Source organism: Nyctereutes procyonoides, unplaced genomic scaffold (assembly GCF_905146905.1).
Source record: "Nyctereutes procyonoides isolate TBG_1078 unplaced genomic scaffold, NYPRO_anot_genome, whole genome shotgun sequence".
In the NCBI taxonomy this organism is placed as follows: Eukaryota; Metazoa; Chordata; class Mammalia; order Carnivora; family Canidae; genus Nyctereutes; species Nyctereutes procyonoides.
This window is the reverse complement of record NW_026575131.1, coordinates 42,879,756-42,895,271: the sequence shown is the minus strand read 5'-3', so window position 1 is coordinate 42,895,271 and position 15,516 is coordinate 42,879,756. Positions and strand designations below refer to the sequence as shown.

Below are 15,516 nucleotides of genomic sequence, written 5' to 3'. Positions count from 1 at the left end.
ATGCATCTAGAGAAAAGAAAAGGCCTGGAGAAAGAAGATGGCCTAAATGGAGTTCTAGATGGTGAAGAAATGCTAGAGCCACAGACTAGTTGGCCTCAGTGAGGACAAAGTGGGAGAACCAGTGTGAGTGAACTGAAAGGACAGGAGAAATGAAGATGAACCAGCAAAAGGCAGTGAGGAAGAGGGGAAGCACCCAAGTGAAAGCGGTGTCCCACAAGCAAATGAAAAAACTGTTTGAAGGCACAGGGGGTAATCAGCTGGTACGCTTCTGGTTGGCTAAATGTGAGCATTCGAGAAGGAGGTTAGGTACCTGCTCCCCTGCTTTTCCTCCTGAAATGAGGGATATCACTGATGAGAGGTATTCACAGAAGGAGAGAGCACAGTCTGACATCCTTGAGTGTGTGACAGGTAGAGTCTAGTGCTCAGGTCCTCCTCCACCAGGAAGGGAAGCAGACACATGGATGTGGATACTGGCTGGTAGATGGGGATGGCTTTTATTTCCACAAAGGAACAGGAGGCAATGTCAGTTGGGTGAGTGGGATGAGGGAGGAGGTGTGTTGGAGGTTGAGAAGGTGTGGCATGGGCAATGAGTGGCATAACGCATTGATAAAGACCAGAACTAAATATATTTACATGGTAAAAGTTAGATCATGGTGAGGAATGCTGTATGGTTTTTATTTTCTTCTTGTTCCTTCCATGCCTTCTGGATTCTCTGAAGTGTATGTATATCTGTCCTGTCATCAGAGGAAGTGATTCAGAAAGCAGTCATTCATATTCTATGCTATATACTTAATGTAATGGGTGAATGAATGAATAAATACTGCCTTGGATTCTGCTCTGGCACTGTGGGTTTTAAAGAAAAATGAATTGGGAGTTCAGGATGAGTCATTAAGTCTGATGATAGTAGGTCAAAGAGAGGGATGAATCATTAGAAATTCATATTGCTGGTGTCCCTCAGTACCATCATTTTGAAAATGATTTGGCATTCTCTTGTGAATTTACCAGAACTTCCCCTGTGCACACCCAGTATGTTTATACCAGGGCAGGTTTGCAAGAGTATTCACAGCACCACCATTGGATGGAACTAAGGACTTAAATTCCATCAGGGAAGAGTTAGGGCTCTCGAGGTATAGTCTTTGCAGATGGTAGCACTGAGGACAGGTGGCCTACTGGCTCCTGCAGTCCAAGCATGAATCTTAGGAACTTACTGGTGGAAATAAACAAGGACTGAAATTTATCAAGAATGTGGTGCTGTTTCTATAAAACCTAATGCATAAGCAAGCCATACGTTTTTAAGTCATGTTTGCATATGGTGAAATTAAAAAGGCAGGAATGTGGTCTCCTGAGAATAGGTAAGAAGTCACTTGGACAGAATGGGAAAATAACATAAATAAGTAGATTCAGGGTTTTGGTACTGTTCTGAAGTTGGATGGTAGATTCATAGATATGTAATTTATTAGGCTATTAGGCTGTATAATGGATGAATCAAGCTGCGTTAAAAAATGTTACATATAAAAAATATGCATAGGGCAATCCCAAACAAATGAGGAAGGAAGAAAGATAATAAGGCCATTGAGATAATGAAAGAAACCTGTCTTTCTTTTTTTTTTTTAAGATTTTATTTATTTATTCATGAGAGACACACACAGGGAGAGGCAGAGGCACAGGCAGAGGGAGAAGCAGGCTCCATGCAGGGAGCCCAACATGGGACTCGGTTCTAGGTCTCCAGGATCACACCCTGGGCTGGAGGTGGCACTAAACTGCTTAGCCACCCTGGCTGCCCGAAACCTCTCTGTTATGGTATCAAGCCTTGGTAAACATGAAAAGTCAAACTAATTCTTAAGAGAATTTGGCATTTTCTAATAAAATCAGGTGATGAATATACTCCATGACCTTGCAGTCTTAACTCCTTAGAGCCACTTCCTGATGTCTATGTGCGGAGATGTTTGTTTGTAGCACTTTTATGCTAGCAAAAACTGGAGCCGACCTGGACAGTAGGCTGGATGAACTAGTGTGGCCACAGTGGATAGAATACACCACAGCAGCAAGTGAGCCCCAGGCCCATATTGTTGAACACACAGAGCAAGCCCAGACATACACAGGATAATTCCATTTATGTAAAAAAGGTAAACTGTTGAGTCTAAACAGATTGCTCAGTGGCAAAACTAGAAATACAAGCAAGGGAGTCGTGTACTGATTGGCTAGTGGTCCGCACTTGGGAGGGCAGCAGGGGAGCTAGATGCAGAGGAGTGACTGCTCTGGGTGCTTCAGAGGTGCTAGGGGTGCGCATGTAGGTGAATGTGAGCAGGTTTAGTGATTTTTGTTATGATTAGTCATATGTAACTGAAACTGGCCATTTTAACCAATTCTGACTATATAGCTTAGTAAGTGGCATCTCTTTCCTAACATCATATAAAGAGCATCAAACCATCTCCCTCTCCCCAATCAGAAATTCTCCATCTGGGAAGCAATAGCTCCCCAGACAGGACTCTCTTTGTAAATATTTAGATACATTGTGTATCCTTTTCCAATCATTATATTTTCTAATAACATCGTTTTAATGTAAGAGGTTTGCATCTCTATAGGCTTCTGCAACCCTTTATTCTGGCATGAGGTGGTGAGAAGTCTGTGTCCTGAGGGTTCGTTGGGATAGAGCTCCTGAGCTGCAGTGAGCCAGTGCAAAGCACTTGTTACAGTCATTAGGGAGATAATTTTATATCAAGAAAAGCTTTTGAGGGAGATACCTTTTTTTTTTTTTCATATTCAGTTTCACTTTTCCTGTTTCAAGAAAAAAGAATCAAAATTTGTTTCTGGATAATCCTGAATTCACAGTTTGATCTGTAAATCTTCATATGCATTCCAACTGTTTTGGTTAATTTATATTTGTAATTATGCATGTATATTTATGTGTGTGTGTGTGTTTTAATTGCAGTAGCCTAGTACCCCCCCCTTTTCCATTTCTTACTTGGAGGCGAAGCTATTTTAAATTTATGTTTTCATTTAAAGGAGGGTTTTTTGGTAATGTGGGTAATATTTTACTTTTAGAAAGTGCTTGAGGACAGCAGGGAAAGGAAATCATATTTTTAAAAAATTTTTCATTTTTTGAGAGCACAGGTAGGGGGAAGGGCAGAGGGAGGAACCCAAAAAGATGATACATTCTTGGTCCGTTTTTTTCCTGAGGATGGAGTCATTCTTGCTAGAGTACATTTTCAAATGTAATCTGGAAATAATACCTATGATGTTTATAAATGTTATATTTTTCTTAATGTATCTAAGTTATTACTATGCACTCATGTTCTATTAATGGAAAATACTTTGATTGGATTCTCATCTCCAGGAGAAGTTGTTTCAGAGCTGGTGTGCGCTATTATGTAAGAGGTGAGATTAATTGTGTCCGTGTGATTCAATATTGGGTTATATCTATGACTAATTAATGTTTTGTCATATGGTGACATGAATGTAACCTTTTGTATTTTATTCTCATTATCATTTGATAGCCTCACTAAATATTTATCTCCTGCTTCATTATAATAATTAGGTAGGTTTTCTGTGCTTTACTGTACTGTAGTTACATTGCAAATGTTCATGAGACCCCATAGGCTGCTTCTTACTGCTTTAAGAGAACTCATTCATGTTGTTTGCTGGATGTCTGAAGGCCAGCTGAACTCAGTGTAGTTTCAGTAACCTAAACTCACATCAAAAAGTATTTTTCTTTTATTGCTCTTGGGTTTTTTGCATGCATAAAGCTAGATATTTGACTTTATGCCTTCAACTTTAAAGATTTTCGTTTTGAGCATTTACTAGGATTTGTACTAGCAACATACTAATTTGCTTAAACCATGCTTTTAAAATCTGCCTTAAAAATTACTGGCATTCTGAAAAGGAGATTTTTCTTAACTTTTTCTTTTTTCTTTTCTTTTCTCTTTTCTTTCTGCCAGAAAATCAGAATAAAATCCTGTGGCCATATATATCAGAATAAAATCTTGTCGGCCATTAGAGAAATTGTAGAAGTTTTAGGCCACAAAGTTGTAAAGATTATTCCCTTATTACAGGTAGTATAGGCAAAAGAAGAAAGGCATTTAGTAAGGGCCCTGGTCAAAATCATAGGACCAGAATTGGAGTAAGCTCCTTCATAACTAGATTTTCTTGGATGGAGACATATTTATAATTAAAGCTTTTGAATAGATAATAGGTTCACATAGTTCAGGCATCAAGAAATATAAAGAGGTAGGCAATAAAAAAATATTTCTCATCTTTGAGCCCATCTGCTGCATCTTAACTTCCCTAGCAGCTGATCAGTTGTTAGCTTCTTATTTATCCTTCTGGATCATTTTTATACTGTTAAGGTTGTGTGTGCCCCCCCTCCCCACTTTTGTAGGCATTGGTTGTATACTCTGCATATTTTCTTGCCCTTGATTTTTCTTCTTTTTAAAATTCCCTGTACCTTGGAAATCATTTCGTAAAGGTCTGCCTCCCCTTCCCCTGGCCACCCCCTTTCCAGCACCTCCACCCCCACCAGTCTCATTCTCACTTCTAAAAATATTCCTTAATGAGAATTACGGAAAGAACCAAGTATAGGATGCTTCTGACAGGTAATTTTAGAAGGTATTGAGAAAGCATTGCCTTGCTGATTGGACTCAGTAATTTTGTCCCTGTCACTGTTAACCACCTACCTCACCTAAAAGTGTTATGTTTGAGAAATAGATCAAAGAGAAAGGATGTTAAGAAATAATTTGAGGTGGTTAAAAATAAAATCTATTGACTTCTTTAGATAATGTGGTCATTTGAGTCAGGGACTAGCTTGAAAGTTGCCTTTGCCAGCTTTTTGTTGTACAAATAGACTTTATGAACAGGGTTGTAGAGGATTGCTTCAGATAATTGAAGACTAACGAGTATCAGGACTAAACACTAGAGCAGTGCTTTTCAAACTAGGCTTTGTGGGTATGTTCATGGAGTTATGGGAATTCTAGGATTATAAAGTTTTTGTGCTCTTATTTTGATAATTAAAATCATTGTAAACATCTGCTGGCCCATTTGCATTATTATAACAATACTGTTGCTGTGACAACCAATATTTACATTTAATACTGTGCTTAATGGTTTTAACTTTCAAAATAGTATTTTTCAAATTGGGATCCATGGGCATACTCTCAGGGGTCCTTGAGAATTGCATTTTTCTTGAAAGTATTCCTCAAGTTTGAGAAACACTGTTTTAGAGGAATTGTGTATGTATAAATAATTGATATATTAAATAGCAGCCAACGTCATCTGATTATTAATTGATCCTTACTATGCTCCTGTAAGCCTGTTGCAGTGAGTGAGCTCCTGTTAGCTTTCTGATGATGTATGCATTTTTCGGAAATTTATTTTTACGAGTACTTTTCCACTAACTTGAACTCACTTACTTCTTTCCAAGTTAAACTAAATTAGTGAGCTTCTGATGTGTTTCTCATATAATAAATATAGTTAACTTTAACTTTTTTTCAATTTAGGAATTGATTCTGAAGGTCATGCAGCTAACTTTGTAGAAACAGAACAAATTGTGCACTACAATGGAAGCAGGGCTTCATTCGTACAGGTGGGTGAATGTGTCTGTCCTGTTGTTGAGATTTCCCTCCTCTTCCCTGCTTTTTAAAGTAATGCCATTGTCTACGATGTGGGAAAAGTCCCCTCAGAACAAAGCTACTCTGTTAACCTGGCTCTTACCTGCCCATATTTCCTGCCCTTGAATTAATTAAATCCCTTGGGAGAGGGGAGGGGAGGGGAGGAGGTCCAAGAGTGGTGGAGGTGCAGCCACCTATCCCCTTCACCCTCTCCACTTCTTCAAGGCAGTGGTGATGGGACAGAAGCCAGCTTGTGATGGCTTTACCTGCCCTGCCCTTCTTTGTGGGACAGTGTGTCTCTTGTTGCCTCCTTTCAAAGTTGTGGATTACTTGCTGCTCCAGAGCAGTAGTGGTTCAGCATATTTATAAATTATTTAACATACTCATTTGAGAATGAATAAAGCAGTTTTCTAGTTTCATCATAATACCACATTACATAACAGACATAACTTACCAAGTTTTACTTGTACATAAGTTGATTTATTTTGGAGTTTAGGGGAAACACAGAACCATTTACTACCCAAGTAGTAAACATGTATATAAAATCAGGAGGAAAAAGTCCTTTCCAAATGTATTCCCATAAAATATGAACTTTTGGAGTAGGTACACCCAGATACCTTTCATAGAGATAGTAGGTTGTATTTTTTCTTTGTAGTCAGTGATACACACCCACAACCACACCTGACAGTAAGCAAGATGAGAAAAACAAGTTTATGTGTATGTTTCTTTTTATATTTCTCTTTTCTTTTAGACTCGAGGATCAATACCAGTTTTCTGGTCTCAAAGACCAAACCTCAAGTACAAACCGCAGCCACTGATCAACAAAGTAGCGAATCATGTGAGTATCTTCTGTGCTTTTTTCATTAGCTAAAAATAGCTTAATGGCATTATAGTTTGCACATTGAACATGTAGTTATTCCTCACAAGTCAGAATCTAGCATCTGCAGCCATTCTCCTTGGTCCTAGCACCTAGTGAACCTCTGACCCAAAGGCTGTAGAGATGCCATGTTGGAAATGCAGAAAGCTAGCGGTTGATCACACGTTTGGCAATTCAGATTTTAGAGATCTCGTAGCTTTGCAGCTTCATACCATTTAGTGTATTCTCTTTGAGGTCATGTTCAGAATTAAAAGTATGGTATTGTAGCTCAGAATAGAATGGCTTGTAATGGTTGTTTACTACGTGGTATTCAGAACATCTAGAAGACCTGGTCCTAGTGTCAGTCTCTTGAATATACAAACAGGATGTTTAAGGAGATACTTTAAAAGATTTCTAAAATATTCTTATAGTGTAATCTGGTAAAGTGTAAAAACTCTTTTCTCTTTCTAGATGGATGGTTTCCAAAGGCATTTTGATTCACAAGTAATTATTTATGGAAAACAAGTAATAATCAATCTGGTATGTTTCTTACATGTTTCTTGGAACAAAACAAAAAACTAAATTAAAAAAAATACAACATTTACTATTTTAACTATTTTTAAAGTGGCATTATTAATGTATTTTACCGTGTCGTGCAGCTGTCACCATTGACCATTTCCAGAACTTTTCATCATACCAAACAGAAACTCAGTGTCCACTAAACAATAACTTCCTATTATCCTTCTCAGCTCAGCCCCTGGTAACTATTCTACTTTCTTATCTGTATAAATTTTCCTCTTCTAGGTTCCCCCCATAGGGGATCATATAATACTGATTCCTTTGGGGTCTTGCTTATTTCACCAAGCTTAATGTTTTTAAGATCTATCCAAATTACAGTATGTATCAAAATTTCCTTTTTTTTTTTTTTTTGAAGACTGAATAACATTCGATTGTAGATACCTTATTTTGTTTATCCATTTATCTGTTGATGGACATGGGGTTGTTTCCACATTTTAGTTACTATGAATAATGCTGCTCTGAACATTGGTGTTTGTGTATCCATTTGAGTCCCTGCTTTCAGTTCTTTTAGGGCTGTAATTAGAAGTTGAATTGCTGGATCATATGGTGATTCTAGGTTTAACTTTTTAAGGAACCCCTGTACTGTTTTTCATAGTGGCTGCATTTTACATTCCCATCAGCAGTGCACCAGGGTTCTACTTTCTCCATATCCTCACCAGCGCTTGTTATTTTCAGGATTTGTTTTGTTTTGTTTTTTGATTATAGCCATCTTTATGGGGGTGGAGTGGTATGTCGTAGTTTTGATTTACATTTTCTTTTTTTTAAGATTTTAGTTACCCATTCATGAGAGACAGAGAGAGAGGCAGAGACTAGGCAGAGGGAGAAGCAGGCTCCCTGCAGAGAGCCCGTTGCAGGACTCGATCCCAGGACTCCAGGATCACGCCCTGAGCCAAAGGCTCAACTGCTGAAATATTTTTTGTAGTTCAGTTTTTTGATTACCTTCTCATTTTCTTTTGTGTATATTCTACAGATATTTTCTTTTTGGTTGCCATGAGGATTACCTATAATATTGTAAAGTTTATAATATTTAATTTGAATTGATGCCAACCTAACTTCAGTTTGCATACAAAAACTTGACTCCTATAAAGCTTTGTCCCTCCCCTTTATGTTATTAATGTCACAAATTATATCTTTATACATTTTGTTCCCAGTAACATAGATTAATATTTATTCCTTTTTTAAAATTTAAATTCAATTTGCCAACCTACAGTATAATACCCAGTGCTCATCCTATCAAGTGCCCTCCTTAGTGCCTGTCACCCAGTGACCCCATCCCCCTACCCTCCTCCCCTTCTGCAACCCTTTGTTTCCCAGAGTTAGGAGTCTCTCAGGGTTTGTCTTCCTCTCTGATTTTTCCCTACTCAGTTTCCCTCCTTTCCCTTATAGTCAGTCCCTTTCACTACTCCTTATGTTCTGCGTATGAGTGAAGCCATATGATGATTGTCTTTCTCCGATTGACTTGTTTTACTCAGCAGAATACCCTCCAGTTCCATCTGCGTCGAAGCAAATCATGAGTATTCATCTCTTCTGATGGCTGAGTAATATCCCATTGTATATATATACCAATGTTCTTTTCCATTCATCTGTTGAAGGACATTGTGGCTCCTTCTGTAGTTTGGCTATTGTGGATATTGCTGCTATAAACATTGGGGTGCAGGTGTCCCGGTGTTTCACTGCATCAGTATCTTTAGGGTAAATACCAGTAGTGCAATTGCTGGGTCATAGGGTAGCTCTATTTTTAATTTCTTGAGGAACGTCCATACTGTTTTCCAGAGTGGCTGTACCAGTTTGCAATTCCCGCCAACAGTACAAGAGGGTTCCCCTTTCTCCACATCCTCTCCAACATTTGTTGTTTCTGTCTTGTTAATTTTAGCCATTCTTACTTGTGTGAGGTGGTATCTCATTGTGGTTTTGATTTATATTTCCCTGAGGTTTATAGTTTCTTAGATGCATTTGACTTCTGAGTCCCATAGATTATAAAAAAAAAAAAAATGGAGGTATAGATCAAGATTACAGGAATGCTGCCTTTTATATTAGCCTGTGTCTTGTATTTACCTTTATAGGAGATCTAAATATCTTCGTGTGGCTTCAGGTTGCTTTATAGCATTCTTTCATTTCAACCTGAAGGACCCCTGTTAGTTTTTCTTGTAGGGCAGGCCCAGTGATAATGAGCTCTCTCTGCTTTTGTTTATCCAAGAGTGTCTTAATTTCTTTCTCATTTTTGACAATTTTTCCAGATACAGAATTTTTGGTTTAGGCTTTTTTTCTTTCAGTACTTTACATATATCAGTCCATTGCTTTCTGGCCTCCAAGGCTTCTGAAGAGAAATTGGCCTATAATCCTGTTGAGAATACTTTGTATGTATTCCCTCTTGTTGCTTTCAAGATCCTCTCTTTGTCTTTTGGTAGTTTGATTATAATGTACTTGGCGTGGGTTTCTTTTATCATCCTTGGAATTGAGTGATCTTCTTGGATTTGAAGATTTATGTTTTTCATCGAATTTGGGAAGTTTGGGGCCATTTTTTTCTTTAAAATAGGTCTCTAGCTCCTCTCTCTTTTCCTTCTGGGACACCTGGAATGAATGTATTGTCCCCTGGTTGTGTCCCAGACGTTCTCTGAGGTTCTGTTCACTTTTCCTCATTCATTTTTTCTTTCTGCTCCTCAGACTTGGTTAGTTCATTTGTCTTGTCTCCAAGTGCTGATTCATTTTTCTTCCTGCACAGATGTGTTCTTGAACTCTTCTAGTGAATATTTAATTTCTGTTTTGCATTTTCAACTCCAGACTTACTGTTTAGTTCCTTTGAATGATTTTTGTTTGCTGATGATTTTATTTGTTCATGTACCGTTTTCTTGGTTTCCTTTTGAACCTTGTGTTTTCCTCTAGCTCTGAGCATATTTAAGACACTTGTTTGAAACCTTTTTTCTCGTAAATCTTCTACAGGGATGTTTTTTGTCAGTTTACCCTTCTCCACTGAATAAGCCTTGTTTTCCAATCTTTTGTTTGTATTCCTTGATTTTTTTTTTTTTAAGATTTTTTTCTATTCATGAGAGACACAGAGAGGGAGGCAGAGACACAGGCAGAGGGAAAAGCAGGCTCCATGCAGGGAGCCTGATGTGGGATTCGATCCCGGGACTTCAGGATCATGCCCTGGGCCGAAGGCAGGCACTAAAACCCCTGACCACCCAGGGATCCCAGTATTTTTATTTTGAAAATCGGGCATTCTGCGATTTAATGTGGTAGCTAGGGAAGTCAGATTCTCCTTTCCCAGGGTTTTGCAGTGTTTTTGTTTTGTTTCTCTTGTTGAAGGCTGTAGTAATCTGTTTTCAGACATTTCCAAACCATTTTTGAAAAGACTGTCCTTTGTTGTGTATGCTCACTGAGTGAGGCCTCTATTCTTTGAGCTCATGTTCAGCTAATGTTTTGACAGAGATTTCTTTGAATGCCAGGAACTGAAACAGACAGGAAAAAAATGAAAAAGAAAGAATAGCCCTATCTTAGTCTCTGCAGACTGGTTCTATGCTGGAGCAGTTTTTCACTGGTTTAGCGGGCCTCGCTTGAGCAGAGGTATCAGCCTGAGAGTGAGGGCTCTGGGTATTCTCAGGGCATTCTGATGTGCCTCTTGCCTGGGCATGCATGTGGATTTCTAAAATCCTTCTTATACCTGGCTGCTTTTGAATGTCCTAATTTCCCAAAGAGTATAACCCCAGCTTCTTCTGCAGGCTGTAGATGGTCTATTTTATGGTTTCCAAAGCCCTTGCTTTAGGTAGTTGTTGGCTTATCATCCGCTTGTAGCTGTATGAACAGTGTCCGCTTCTTCTCCTGCTTGTCTTCAGAGTTATGTAAGGCATAGACAAGCCTGTCTTTCAGGTCGGAACAAAACATCCATGATAACTTGCAGAAAAGGTCTGGGGCCCTCTATCCAGTTTGAGGAGGTAAACCAAGAGCCTGATTGCCGCTTCTTAAGATTGAAAGCATCTTAAGATGGGGTGGGGTAAGGGCAAGTAAAAATGTCAAAGAACTGTCTATAGTTTTGAAGATAGCTGCTTTTGGATCAGGCGTTTGCTTGGTTGCTTTAAACTTTTGTTTTCCTGAGCTCCTACAGAGTTGGCTCAGATAACTTCTATTGTTTTCAGTGTTTCTGGGAGAGAACAAGAGCTTAGACCTTTCTGTTCCACCATTTTGCTGATGTCATTCTCTCCTTTTAAAAGAAATTAAAGCTGTGGTGTTTAATTTTTTACAGGTTAATCAGAAGGGCTCAGAGAAACCACTTGAACAGGCATTTGCAACAATGGTGTCTTCCTTGGCCAGTGGAATGATCAGGTACCTTCCTAGAGATCTTGCAGGTCTCTTCAGGTTAGATGTGCACCTGCATACCCAGCTGTCTCTCCTCATCCACGGGCATCCATTCCTAGACCCCCAGTGGATGCCTGCAGCCGCACCTGGTCCTGAAGCCCATATAGGCTATGATTTTCCTTAGATACACATACTTGTGATAAAGCTTAGTGTCTAATACGGGCATAGCAGCAGATTAACGGATAATATAATAATTACAATAGAATAATTAAACCAATGTACTATAATAAGGCTGCGTGAATGTGGTCTCTCTCAAAACATCTTGCTGTACTATAGTTGTGCGTCTTGCGATGATGTGAGGTGATAAATGCCTACATGATGAAATAAGCTGAATCATGTAGGCGATGACTGACCTGATTTCATGTCAGGAGGAGGATCATCTACTTTCAGACCAAAGTTGACCGCGGGTAACTAAAGCCATGGGCGGTGAACCTGCGGATAAGGGGAGACTACTGTGTACACCAGTACATAGATCTCACTAGACATATGGTGTCGCCCACTTTCCAAAAGTCCGTGTCACACTACTTCGTTCTTACAAAAGCCCTGTTGGTACCTGTTCTCGCTAACCCAGAAGAAATCCAAAGATGATTTTTAACTTTTACGAGAAAGTCATTACCGCACTGATGGAGGTCTTTCTTTCACAAGAGCAGAGAGACCTGTGGCATGAGGCAGACTTTTGGAAAGCAGGGGTGGTCTTTGCTTTAGGCTACTTCAGGTCATGAAAAGTTCCATAGGACACACTATACTTTTGGATCGTAGGGGAAACCTGAGTTATAGTTCAGCTTTTTTTGTTTGTTTTTCAATACTAGGTCAAAGCATAATTTTTTGGTGGCTTGAAATTTTTCTCTGGCATAATTTATATTGCAGAATAACTTCTTAACAGTCAGATTTTAATTTGAATTTTGTTGAAGTTTAGTCCCTGGTCAAAATCCCCTCCTTGAGGCTTTGTGTCGCATGGCCAATCGGTCATGAATTTCAGTTCCTTGTGATCATTTGATGTAATCTCTGTGGTCCTGGCCACCACAGGAGTTGAAGAAATTTCCGCTTGCATGGTGGCCTTGTGTGGAGCAGCAGCTTTGCTTCTGTAAGTCACCAGGCTGTAGTTGTAAACCCTGTGTGGCCTTGTCAAAAGAAGGGGAATCTTAAAACACCCAACAGTTGCTCTGTGGAAAGGTGTGAGGTAATGAGTCAGCCCATTTGGAGCATTCTGCAGCAGGAAACTGGGCAGGAGGTGAGGGTGTACTGTGGTAGGAAGTGGTCATAGGCACTGAGGGGGAACTTTCCAAAGAAATGGTGTGGGGTTATTTGGGGAGAAATTTTTTTAACTTATGAAAAATTTTAAACATCCACAAAAATAGAATGATATAATGAACCTTTGGGGAAGAATTTAAGTGTCTTTCATCCAACTCAGAACTCTAACAAATTCATCAGACCCTCTACCCCATGCACACTTCTGCCTCTCTCACAGCGGAACTTTCTTAAACACTCTTCGGAGGACCCAGAGGAGGGTTCCTACCCAAGATATGCCTCAGAATCCTCAGAGGAACTTAGAATAGCTCTTAGACCTGAAAACTTAGAATCTCTGGGTTTGGAGTCCAGCATGCATACTCTTGAGTGAAGTTTGTCTGCTGGCTGCTGTGTATACCCCTTCATAAGGCCCTTTTTCTGCCCAGACGGTTTCCACAGATACAGTGGTCTCCAGAGTCATCTTGAGTTTGTAGCAGCAGCCAACTTTGAGAACTTGCTGCATAGGTCAGAGTTTAGAGTTAGGCCCTAGGTGTTCTGGGGACCCCGGGTCTCACCTAAAGAGTGAAATACCCAGGGCTGTTGTCATTTTCCTTCTGTGAGCTCTAACGACCATCAGACAGAGGAGCATATTAAAAAAGCATATTTGAATATTTCTTAATTTAGTAAACTCATGTTCTGGCCGAGGGAAAGAATCAGTCTGTTGATTAAAGTGAAATTAAACAGTAGACTTAATTGTCGTGTTTCAGATATCTGTTGGACTGATTCACTTTTTAGTTGTTTAATTTAGATGGTTGCTTTGAGTAAATTAAATAAATGAAGTTGGTAGATTGATGAGATGACTCGCAAGAGAGAAAGGTCTTATGGTTGCACTTCTGAGGAATGGTGGGCCTCTTCAGCAATGGGAAGTTTTTCTTTTGGGAACTGGATGAGAAAATGAGCCATAGTAGGTAATGTATCACTGAGGGTTGCTTCCTAGAATTTGGAAAGCAGCAGAACTGCTTGACTCTTAGGGTCAGAAGTAAATAATATATTTAAAGTCATTCATTGTCAAAATATAGCTATGTGGTTTGTTCTTAGAAGACACGAGTGTGATTTTAGAAGGATGGACGCCAAGAATCCAAGTGCATGTAGGTGTTGGTGAGCTGCTTAAGTTCTTCAAGCCAGTCTGGGATTGTAACTTCTGGTGGGAGTACCCCAAAGTGACTGTCACTCTGCCACTCTTGTGGGAGTGGCCTCTCTGGAAATGCTTCCCCTGCTCCTGGTCTTCACTAAGTCTAGCCTTCCTGTTAGCTCTGTTTTTGTACTGATTTCTAAGGAGACCATTCTCTCCTCATTAGTGAGATAGCCACTGAGGTGGTAGGAGCCCCTGGACCTGCTTAGAAGCCCATGCTCTATTGATGCTCCTTTGGTTTATTGGAGCCACAGGAGTCTTGAGAGGGCAGACACCTCATCTTGAATTTCACTCTGGATCAGAATTGAGGTCTTTCCAGTCCTACTTATGACTTGACTTGGTTCCTGACTCCCTTGACTTTCAGGAACTGGGTTATGGTTTTTTTTCCCTCACCTCTCAATCGGCAACATTTTCCAGCTCATGGTAGGACACCTTCACTGTCAGATGTGTTCTAACCTTCAGAATTGGACCTATTAAATACCAGATAATTAAAAACAACCCATTACAGATTGACGGGAAGAGTCCCTCTACTGCATGTATGTGAGACGTACAGATAGTGATAAAGACAGCACATGTTTTGATTTGTTAAAGAAGGTGATGGGCAGTAAGTAACCAGGGTGGGGGCCATGTTGCCTCTGTTCTTCTGACAAACCTCAGTATAGGTCTGACACTCGTCTAATCCCCTGCAAACTGATTTGAGTTCGACCATTTTGAACATTTTAATCGATTTGAAAAATAATAAAAGGGATCCTATTCTTTGTACATGGGGGCAGATAATATACAGTGGCTATTCATTTGGGTAAGACTACTTTATGTTATATACCTGATTGCTGTACCTGAGCTCACTTCTGCTTTTTGCTGGGCTTCTCTAGTCTTCTCTGAGGGCCTCTAGAAGAACATGTGAAGATAGAAGGGTGTGTGTGTGTGTTGGTAAACACAGAGTGAAGGAGAAGAAATCGGTACACTCAAAGAGAGGGAAATTAGCGTATGAACACAGTAGTAGAAGGAAAATGACTCATCTTTGGTCAGTTTCTGCATATCTTTTCTTTCGGTAGATATGTTGCCTTTGACTTCCATAAAGAATGTAAAAACATGAGATGGGATCGACTAAGTATCCTGTTGGATCAGGTAGCAGAAATACAAGATGAACTAAGGTAAGCTATATCACTCCCCCATAGAGGTCCAGGGAAGAGGGTTGTGTGTGTATGCATCATAGCTGTTACGCCTTATCCAGCACACTTACACGAACGCAGGTCCCTGGGTTGATGGCACTTGTTTGTACCATTAATTTTACTTTTTTCATTAAAAAGATGAAACTTAGTGATCTAAAAATATTTTTAGATTCTTAAAAGCAACCCAACACCAGGTATTTTCACATTTTTGTGAATCAGCTGCCACTCATTTACAAAGCTTTACATAATTGAACTTAGTGTTAGAATTTTATATTCAGTTGTTTTCACTGAACATTCTAGGATGGGTCTTTTGATATTTTGTCTTTGTAATGATGGTGTGAAACGGCTTTCCTATACTCCACTGTGTCATAGTGCAGGCTCTGTTAAATGTTCTTTTTCATATTAGGCATCTGGCTTGTTTTCTTTTCTTGTCCTACCACAAAAGATGGAGCAGCAGTGAATCACCCTGGGTATATATATTCTTACTTCTGTTAAATTATTTACTAAAATAAATTCTTGAGAGTAGGATTAATG

General features: G+C 39.4%; 1 protein-coding gene across 1 annotated transcript in view; it reads left to right on the top strand.

Moving 5' to 3' along the window:
- Positions 1-15,516, top strand: part of SACM1L (SAC1 like phosphatidylinositide phosphatase) — a 59,906-nt gene that overhangs the window by 32,143 nt on the left and 12,247 nt on the right. The window contains exons 8-13 of the mRNA XM_055343580.1: positions 3,277-3,378; positions 5,493-5,578; positions 6,355-6,441; positions 6,931-6,999; positions 11,279-11,358; positions 14,866-14,964. Of these exons, the coding sequence (XP_055199555.1) occupies positions 3,277-3,378; positions 5,493-5,578; positions 6,355-6,441; positions 6,931-6,999; positions 11,279-11,358; positions 14,866-14,964 (523 nt within the window). The remainder of the gene's footprint in view (positions 1-3,276; positions 3,379-5,492; positions 5,579-6,354; positions 6,442-6,930; positions 7,000-11,278; positions 11,359-14,865; positions 14,965-15,516) is intronic.